The sequence below is a fragment of the Saimiri boliviensis genome, chromosome 8 (assembly GCF_048565385.1).
Source record: "Saimiri boliviensis isolate mSaiBol1 chromosome 8, mSaiBol1.pri, whole genome shotgun sequence".
Classification (NCBI taxonomy): Eukaryota; Metazoa; Chordata; class Mammalia; order Primates; family Cebidae; genus Saimiri; species Saimiri boliviensis.
Genome location: NC_133456.1, coordinates 15,681,218 through 15,691,185, shown reverse-complemented (window position 1 = coordinate 15,691,185; position 9,968 = coordinate 15,681,218). Strand labels below are relative to the sequence as shown.

The window sequence follows — 9,968 nt, the reverse complement described above, 5'->3', positions numbered from 1 at the left end:
CCGCACCAGCATGTGGCATCAGAGGCCTGGGGAGAGGGGATCAGGCTGAGTGTGAGCTCTGTTTGAGTCCACAATACCTTGGTGTGGCTTCAGGATTGGAGAGTAAAGGACATGCTCTTTCCCTACCAAGTTCCCAAACCTGGGGGTAGCTGTGGTACTTAAGCGCCCCAATCCCATTAGAGATATGGCAGAGGCCACAAACGGCCATATCATCTGAGATGTGGGGAACACAAGTGACACTGACTCTAGGGACAACCTGGGAGCTAGGAGCCCAGGTGTGTCCTCTGTGGATATTCTGGATGGAGGAGATGGTGCCACAGAAGAGAAAAGCCTAGAGCTACCCCTACTGCAGGGGTGGAGGCAGGGCAGACAGTGATCAGGGAGTGGTCAGGAAGGCGGTCAGGGCAGTCACTCTGGCCTCCTCCTCCAAGGAGCTCTCAAAGCAGCACCCTCTTCCAGCTGCCCATCCCTGCTAGTCCCTGGTAACTAATGCCATTGTGTAGGAGGCCTGGCACTATCATCCCCATTTTCAGATGAGAAAACTAGTTCAGAGAGATTAATGCCTGCCAAACCTCAGACAACAGAGCTAGGACTACCACCTCAGTAAACAGCCTCTTTCTTTGCCCAGAACATTGGCTGCAGAAAGGTTTCCTGCCACTGACAAGCCACAGGGTACCTGTCACCTCAGTGTTCAGCTGAAGGCAGAGATCTTGGGTTAACCCACATGCAAGGTGGCTTTGTAACCTTAACCATTCACCATATCCTGTTCTCATTTTGTTTCTGAGATAACAAGCATCAAATCTTCTGGTGGGTGACAAATCTACCACAGCACCCCTAGACACTCAGACACAAAGCACCAGTTCTGATGCAATTACTGGCAAAGACGCTCTGAGGGTTCCGGGTTCATTTTTGTGGGAGAGTTTAAGCTCAATTAGTGTCATCCAGCTTTCTGAAGAATCTTCCTTGGAGGAGACAATTAGGCTACGTAGTGCGAGGTACTGGGAGGGCAGCAAGCAGTACATGCACAACTCAGCCCCTGATGGCACAATATCAGGAAAGCAACACAGCTCCATGAAAGTCTTCCCAGGCATGAGGCACTGGGCTGGGCTCAGTGGTCCACACACACAGTTCTCATGTAATCTTTCTAATACCCCTAGTGGTGGGTGCTGTTCTAGTCTCTTCTGTGTAAGAAAGGAAACTGAGTTCGGGGACTGCCCTGCCTAGAGCCATGGAGGCTGGAGGTGGCACACCAGGCACGTTTGACTCTGGAGCTTGAGTTCTTCACCACCATACTGTCTGTTCTTCTGGTAGCCAGAGGGGGAGGCTGGGCCTCAAGGAAGCCATGATTGGGTAGAAGCTGACCAAAGGCTGAGGGAGCCACAGCCCAGTGCTCCTGCCAGCCCTTACTCCACAGGCCTGGTTCACCAGCTGACAAGTGCTTGGTTTCCTTCTCTGCCTCAGTCTAGAGAACAGCTGGGCACCTGGTCAGTGGAGATGGCAGAGGGTGGGCCTAAATGACCGAAAAGGGGGGTGTACAGGTGTGTCTGGAGGGCTCTGACGAATACCATCTTTTCTGCAGAAGTCAGGGGCTGTGCTCCTGCTCTCACCACCATTCTAGCTCTGAGCCATGCACAGGGACCACTGGGAGGTTCCTTAGCGAGTCCCAACATCCGGCCAGGTCTCCCTGGCAGGCTGGACTTTGAGACCTCTTCCTGACCCATCTCTGCCAGGAGAAGGGGTAGCGCAAACAACTTCCTTAGCCCCAAGAATGTGTACTTGTGCGAAAGAGTGAACATGGAGGTGGGAAGATGGACATGGGATGGGGAGAAGAGAGCTGAACTGTTCTGAATGACTCTTAAGCCAGTGGACTGGAGGGAGGAGTCCAAAGCCTAGTGCTGGCACCTCCAACACCACAAATTATCCAGCTTCCTGAGGCTTCAGCTTCTTTGGCTATAAAATGAGATGACAATTTCCACTTCCTGGTGGGCAGCACAGGGACTAGTGAGGTCACATGTAAGAGCAGCTGGTTTAAGAAAGGCACATAACAGAGTCACTTTCAACAACACTACTTCCAAGTGGCCTGAAATTCCTCATGAATTTAGACTTAGTGTTTAAGGTTTCCCATATCCCTTCTTAATTTGGACTTGCTTATTTTTTCTTGAAGTTTCTTGCCAGGGATGCTTACACAAATCTGGGGCTTCAGATTTCCCATACTTTCTCAGACTCTTGGTGTTTTTTATTTAGGTCTTAAAACTTAAGAAGAAAAAGAACGTAGGAAAACACTGCCAGAAATACTTGTGTTTATCTCCAGCTAATGCACAAAAAGGTGACTGGCAGTGCCGCCTTTAACCGACTTGGAAGAATGGCTCTTCACCCAAACAGAAGTGCAGGGATTGCAGGTTCCCGTCAGTTAGTACCAGATCCGTCTTGGTGGTCGTGGACCATCACGCTGGCAGTTTCTTTCCCCTGGAACAGTTCCTGATTTCCCATGACCAAAACGACACATATTTGTCAGCAGTCGGAATGCCTCCTGTTTTTGTTCCTACTCGGCAGAGGAAGGTGAGGGGTGAGGAGAGAGCCAGCTGCAGGATAGTCACTTTCTCACGCAGGCTAGAGGAGGCAGCAAGATACTTTCAAGCCAGAATGTCCTCCCAGGCCCGCAGGTTCCTGGTCCTGCTCACCTTACCACCTACCATCTACCCACCAAGCTTTCCAGGTGGTGGAGACAGAGTGTAGCTTAGTGCTAATGGAATGGACCATGCCCCAGGGACCACTGGGCCATAGGGGTTGGGAGAATACTGCAGGCTTACATGGTTAGGGGCTGGAGGAGTATCCCAGGAAGGAAAGGAAAAGCCCAAAGTTACAGAAATGACAGTAGCAGAGGCAATCTTGGGTCTAGTGAGTTTGGTGATCAAGCTAGCTTTATCCATGAAGCTACAACATGGTGAGTTCAGTCACTCTCTAGTCAGGGAACAGAGGGTTGTGTAGATATTCATAGGCCTGAAGTCTCTTGCACTGGCAGCCTCATGAAGATGAAATACATGCAGCAGAAATCCTGAATGATCAATCTGACAGATCAGTCCTCTGAATTCTGGACAGGAAAAGAGGGGCAGATCTCAATGTCGAGGCAGGAGCAACATCAAATGTCCTTAACTAGAGAAAATGGGTCGAGAAACGTCTGGGACCTGGAACCACATACATTCTTTCTTGAGTTTCTGAACGGCCAGTGCTTTTTTCGTAGAAGCTGCATTAAAGTCGGACAACAAGGGCTGAGAAACATCAAGCAATGACCTCCTTTTCTATGGGTCCCATGTCATAAACTCTTGGCATTTTAACATGGTGGCACTTTATACAATTCATGTTTTAAAAAATTGGCCCTTGTAAAACTCTCCTTGAAAACCTTGTTGGAAAATAGCTATACTAGAAACATGAGAGGGCCAAGGGAGAATAAGCACTGAAGACCATCATTACAGTGGCTGTTTTGTCCTTCTGAAGCCTGCTCTCTCACACAACACAGTTATGCACAGGCTGACTGTAAGCTGCAGCATTCTTGCAGCAGTCAGGAAGGTTCGGTGGAGCCAGGTTGCTGATTAAGAGGAACATAAAATACCAGTGCTAGGGCAAAGTGCAGGCTCGATGAGTGGAAAGTCCCTTGGGTTCCACAGGGCACCAAGTAATAGACCTGTCCATATTTTTCTTACTGCTATAACTTTGAGGCTTTCGGTGGTTTTATCTGCAGCTAAAGTGACCTCCGAGAGGACACCTCTATCAGAGACAACTGCAACTATCTCCGAGCTTCCTTTCTCATGGCATCCTTACCAAGCCTGATTACTGTTTCCAAAAGATGAACTAAACTCACTGTGCTGGAGCCTCACGGATGAAGCCAATCCATCACCAAACTCAACACCCAAGATAGCCCCTACTCACTGCAGCCTCTGTGACTCTGGGCCTTTCCCTTCCTTCCTGGAATACCTTCCTCTGAAGCAAGCTGCCCAACCTGCAGCCCACAGGCTGCGTGCAGCCCAGGACTTTGAATGTGACCCATACAAATCCATGAACTTTCTTGAAATACTATGAAATTTTTTGGGGGAGGATGGTGATTTTTTTTCTAAGCTTATTTAGGTATCATTAGTGTTAGTGTATTTATGTGTGGCCTGAAACAATTCTTCTTCTTCTAATGTGGCCCAGGGAAGCCAAAAGATTGGACACCCCTGCTCTGATGCATTCCCTGACTGTATTAGCCTGCAGTGTTCTCCCAACCCCCACAGTCCAGTGATCCCCAGGGCGTGTTCCTTTCCATTAGCACGCTGCAGCATGTTGCTCTGATCAACTGTCAAGAGAGGCCCAGCAAGGGTTGTTTTATAGGCTGAATTGTCTCCTCATACCCCAAATTATTCACATGCTGAAGCCCTAAGCACCAGTACCCCAGACTGTGGCTGCACTTGGAGATTAGGCCTGTAGATGAATGATTAAGTTAAGATGATGCCATTAGGGTGGGCCCTGATCCAATCTGACCACTGTCTATAAGAAGAGGAGATTGAGAGACATGGAGACACCAGAGGTGTGCAACAGGGGATAGCCACAGGAAGAAGCAGTAAGGGGGCAGACACCTGCAAGCCGAGGAGCGGCACCTCACAGGAAACCAACCCTGCCAGCACCTGCCAATGCATTTCCAGCCTCCAGAGCTGTGAGAAGGTAAACTTCTGTTATTTAAGTCACCCAGTCTGCGGTATTTGATATAGCACCCAAGCAAACTAACACAGGTGCTCAAACCAAGAAAGACAGGCCTTAATGGTGACGCTGAAACCAGGGGCCACTGACATCTCCCAGGAACTCCCTGCAAGGCTCAAACTGACCACTACCCAAGCACTGGTGTTCTTCCAGGTCATCACAAAGCACTGTTCTCGGGCACCTTCCCTTAGGCAAAGACAGTCAATCCTGCTTCCAACGTCTCACTTCACTCATTCTTTGATAAGAAAGCACAACAGTCAGGCTTGCCATGAGTACTCAAGAAATGGAGGTGACCTCTACTCACTGTTCAGCCACATTTGGGTCAAGAGAATCAGTTTCAGTGGGTGTCTCAGGCAAGGAGGAGCCGGACTCCTGTATCTGGCACAATTCCTCATCTGTGATGATATCAAACACAGCATCGTCTGGTGGCCTGTAGTCTGTGTTTGCTCCTGGGCAGCAGAGGCAGATCAGGAGAGAAGAGACACAACACACTGTTACGCACAGGCTGGGTAAGGGCCCTTGGGAAAGTGAGAGAGTGCAGCTATGCAGAACAAGCTGCTGAGGCACAGTTTAACTAGTCACTCAACTGACAGCTGTTCTGTCCAGAGTTGAGAGAAACAGTTGCTGGGACATTCCAAAAATGTAGAGGAAGGCTTACAGATGAAATGGTATGCACAACCTAAGAGACTTCTCAAAGTCAGGGGCTTAGAAAGGTTTCAACCTCTTGTGTATTCTCTGAGGTCCCTTATTTGAAAGGAAAAACCTTATTAAGAAAGCACTTTGGAAGGCCAAGGCTGGTGGATCACTTGAGGCAAAACGATGAAACCCTATCTCTAATAAAAATACAAAAATTAGCCAAGTGTGGTGGTGGGCACCTGTAATCCCAGCTACTTGGGAGGCTGAGGCACAAGAATCACATAAACCCAGGAGGCAGAGGTTACAGTGAGCAGAGATTGTTCCACTGCGCTCCAGCCTGAGAAACAGAGCAAAACTCTGTCTCAAAATAAATAAATAAATAAAATGAGCAAATGGGAAACGTCAAAAATCAAAACAAGTGACCTTAGCACTCTGTGGTCACTAATGAGTCAGGGCAAGCCCATGCATAGTTTCTGGGGTGCTTAGCAAGAAAAATGGTTCATGTGAACTTAAAGTTCTTAGCTGGACCTGCCATATGACCACTAAGACAGGCCCTGCTTTAGAAGGGAAGCTCTTCTTGTCTCAAGTTGTGTAACAGAGAGCTTGAGGCATACGCTAAAAAAGGGGGCCAGGGATTGGTTTTTTTCTATAGACCCAGCCACACTCCTGAACTTGCCTTGTAAGGCTGGCAGAGGGAAGGAAAAAACAGACAACAGGGATTTAAAATGATGTCCACTGACAGAATCCAAAGCCCTAAATAAACAGAAAATTATACCATGTTCGTGAACTGAGTCAATTTTATTGAGATGTCAATTCTCCCCAAACTGAACTAGAAATTCAATGCAATTTCAATTTAAGTATCACCAGGAGTTTTTGTAGAAATTGACAAACTGATCACTAAAACTTATATAGAAAAACAAAAACCTATAATAGCCAATACTTTGATAAAGAACAAAACTGGAATCACTCTACCTAATTTTAAGAAGCTTTATAAAACTATGGTAATCCTAACAGTTGGGTATTGGCAAAAGACTAGGCACACAGATAAACAGAATAGAATAAAAGTCCAGATATAAATCCACACATATAAGGTCAATTGCCTACTTTCTAATGGCAGCATAAAAAAAAAAATAAGGTCAATTTTTGACAAAGGTACAAAGGCAATTCTATGGGAAGAGAGAATAGCCTTTCAATCAATGGTGTTGAAATAACTGGACAACATATATAAAAAGATGAATCTCTATTCATACCTTTCACCATATACAAAGATAACTGAAAATAAATCATAGATCTAAACGTATAAACTAAAGCTATAAAACTTCTAAGAGACAACAGAAAGTCTTTGAGCTAGATATGACAACAAAAAGAAAAACATTTATCCCTAACAGAAAAAAAAAAACTGATGAACTGGACCACCTTAAAATGATAAACTTCTGCTCTTTGAAGATTTTTTTGCTCTTTGAAAGAAAATATAAAAACAAGCTATAGATTGGGAAAAAAGTACATATCTGAAAAAGAACTTGCATAGAAAATACACAGAGGACTCTCAAAATTCAATAATTAAAAAATATTTAAAAATGGGCAAAAGATTTGAAGAAGATAAACTAATGCTGTGCAAAGTACACTCTCTGTCCTGATCAGTTCTTTGTATCCAACAACATAATGGGGCCTGCCAACCGCTTGGTAATCCACTCAAACAAAAGAGGAATGGACAGCATTTCTAAATGCTGGCTGGCCTGCATCCACGCAGAGGCCAAGGAGGAGTTCACAGGGACCAACTGCAATGGCAATGATGCTAGAGCAGAGACACACTGAGAACACTTCTTCCTGTGCCTTCTCAGCTCTGCCTCCCTGTGCTACACATCCAAAGTCCAGTGCCCTGGAGGGCAGCCCAGGTCTATCTGTTAGGGTGTGCTCAAAGCAGAAGCAGCAGAACCCAAACTCCACTTCCTTTACTGGGCTGAGTGAGAGGACACAAAGGAGATTACATCCTCCTTGGACATGAAGGGAGAGCACGCTTCAGGAGGAGAGTGAAGGATGTGGACGGTTCCAGACACAACTCCTAGCCTTGAGTTACTCTGGATGCCAGGGCTGAGGCCCTGGTAGACAGCATTTTCCAAAGCGTGGGATGTATTTCACAGATGTGAATTAAGATGTACATAGACTTCATGTTAAACCACACTGAGGCCAGGTGTGGTGGCTCCTGCCTGTAATCCCAGCACTTTGGGAGGCCGAGGTGGGTGGATCACGAGGTCAGGAGTTCGAGACCAGCCTGACCAACATGGTGAAACCCCATCTCTACTAAAAATGCAAAAACAAACAAACAAAACAAAACCAGCCAGGCACGGTGGCATGTGCCTGTAATCCCAGCTGACTTGGGAGGCTGAGGCAGGGGAATTGCTTGAACCAGGGAGGTGGAGGTTGCAGTGAGTCGAGATCATGCTACCACACTCCAGCCTGGGTGACAGGGTGAGACTCCGTGTCAAAAAAAATAAATAAATAAAACCATACTGAATCTTGTCAGGAGAGAGTTATTCCCTTTTCAAAAACCGCACTGAATCTTACCAGGAGAAAGTTATTCCCTTTTCAATTCTCTTTCAATCCTAAGCACATCAAAATGAAAGTGTCAAGCTGGTGGTAATATATTTTAGCACCTCTTCAATATCTAAGTTTAGAAAACACTGAATTTAGCTTTTGAGCACTAACTAGCCACAACTTGGTAGGGGTGGCACCTAGAGAACATAGTAGGCAGTAATAGGAGCCCGACCTTGGTGTCCCGTGGCCTGGAGCCCAGCTGAGGCTGGTGATAGTGCAGGGCTGGGCTCTCCCTGGCTAGTGCCTGAGCCAGTGCTGTCAGGGGAGCCAGGGCCTTCACTGAGCTTCTGGAAACAGGCTCGGCAGCAGCGCTCCTTCTTGCCACCATGCTTGGTTAGGACGTAGTTGTTGCAGCAGTAGTAACAGAAGATGCGGCCACATATCCTGGGAACAAAACAAGCCCAGGCTGTGAGAATGATACACTACGATCTTGTGCGATCTGTTCACTACCCAAACTGCACTCTGGATGCCATGTGACCCTCATCAGACTCAGCTCTGCCCCTACCTTAGGATGTGGCCATGAGCTCATTTCATAAGATTCCAACAAAGTCTTCTTGTCAACTTGGTGAAAGAATGTTTTACTTCCTGGGGTCTTGGGAGGCAGGGAGATAAAGTGTGGCTGAGCCCACCTTCCCTGGCACCAAGTTGTAGGTATGCCTCCCATATCTCGGGGGCAAAGGCTCTAAGAGACCACAGACCTTCCACAGCTGTGCGAATTATTCTGCACCTGCCCCTAGCCCAGCCAAAGATTCATCTTTACCCATCCTTCTCTGGCTTTTGTGCCCCTGGCACTGCCTGTGTTCCTCTAGTGAAGCCTCAGGCCAGCTCTCGTTGGCTTCCACTAACGCTGCTCCTCTCTGGTCCCTATAGGCTGAGGAATGGTAGAAGAACTGCTAGTCTGTGGGTACACCCCATCCCTGTGGGCCCCACTAACTCCATCCACATCTCTGTATTTAGTTCTTTCCTTTCAGGGAGCCCTGATCGTTCTGCTAGGATCCCAACTAATACACCTTCCTCACCCGGTTCCCTTAAAGCCAAAATGCAATGTGCGCTTCCTAAATACCAGCCATGGTGCCAACACCTATTACAGAGTGCCAAACCTATCACAGAGTCCTCTTTCAGAGCTGTCTGCTCTGGTCCCGGGCCCCGCCGGGTTTTGGTGCCAGCCCATGAGCCCTCTGCTGACCTGCAGTGGTGCCGCCGCACCATCCAGCTGAACTCCCGCTTGCAGTCAAGGCAGTGGTTTGCCTCCGTGTCCCCGAGCCACCTCTCCTCGGCACTGAGCTTCTGCTGGAATTCCAGGGCATCTGACTTCTGCCAGAGAGCATCCTTGTCCCTGGGACAAAACCCCATTGGAGAAAAGCAGAGAGAATCCATGAAACCAACAGGATGATCTTGTTTCATTTCAAAAGACATTTCCTAAGTCAGAGAAAGAAAATTCACTTTCACCTTGCAAATATGCCCCAGCCCATGCTAGGTCTCCTCCATCTCCCCCAACATACAGACTTAAGTGACACCACATGCATGAGAACACACAGGAGGCAAAAGATGTACACAGAAGGCACTGTCAACTGCAAAGAGCTGTCAGCACCAACGAGGGCCACCACTCAGGCACCTAAACAACAGTGCTGAGGACCACCGGAAGTTTAGGCTAAAACACACTGTCATGCTGACTCTGCGTGCAGTAAGCTCAAGGACCATGAATGTACTCCCCACCCAAATCTTAATGTGCTTGGGGTCCTTTTTGTTTCTACGGTTGGTCCAAGCAATAGTTAATCAGTGCAGAAGATCAAGGATTTCCTAGCGTGAAAATCTGATCAGATGTTAGCCTCCTCTGCCCCTCAGAGAGATGGTAAGGTCATTCCAGGAAACCAGAACAAAAGAAGTGTGAGGCTTTCCAGAAAGGTCTGGCAGTGTCAGAACGTGCCTGATGCACTGGAGGGGGAGGATGTGAACAGAGTCTTCCTCAGGGAAATTAATGAGCGTTTTCAAGCTTGACGGTTTCT

General features: G+C 47.5%; 1 protein-coding gene across 8 annotated transcripts in view; it reads right to left on the bottom strand.

Annotated features, from left to right (window-relative positions):
* Positions 1-9,968, bottom strand: part of FYCO1 (FYVE and coiled-coil domain autophagy adaptor 1) — an 81,845-nt gene that overhangs the window by 35,077 nt on the left and 36,800 nt on the right. For 6 of the 8 annotated variants that reach the window (XM_074403986.1, XM_074403982.1, XM_074403984.1 and 3 more), the window contains 3 exons: positions 9,149-9,298; positions 8,135-8,346; positions 5,036-5,180 (listed from right to left, as the gene is read on the bottom strand). In XM_074403986.1, coding sequence (XP_074260087.1) covers positions 5,036-5,180; positions 8,135-8,346; positions 9,149-9,298 — 507 coding nt within the window. The other 2 variants (XM_074403988.1, XM_074403989.1) reach the window with 2 other exon arrangements.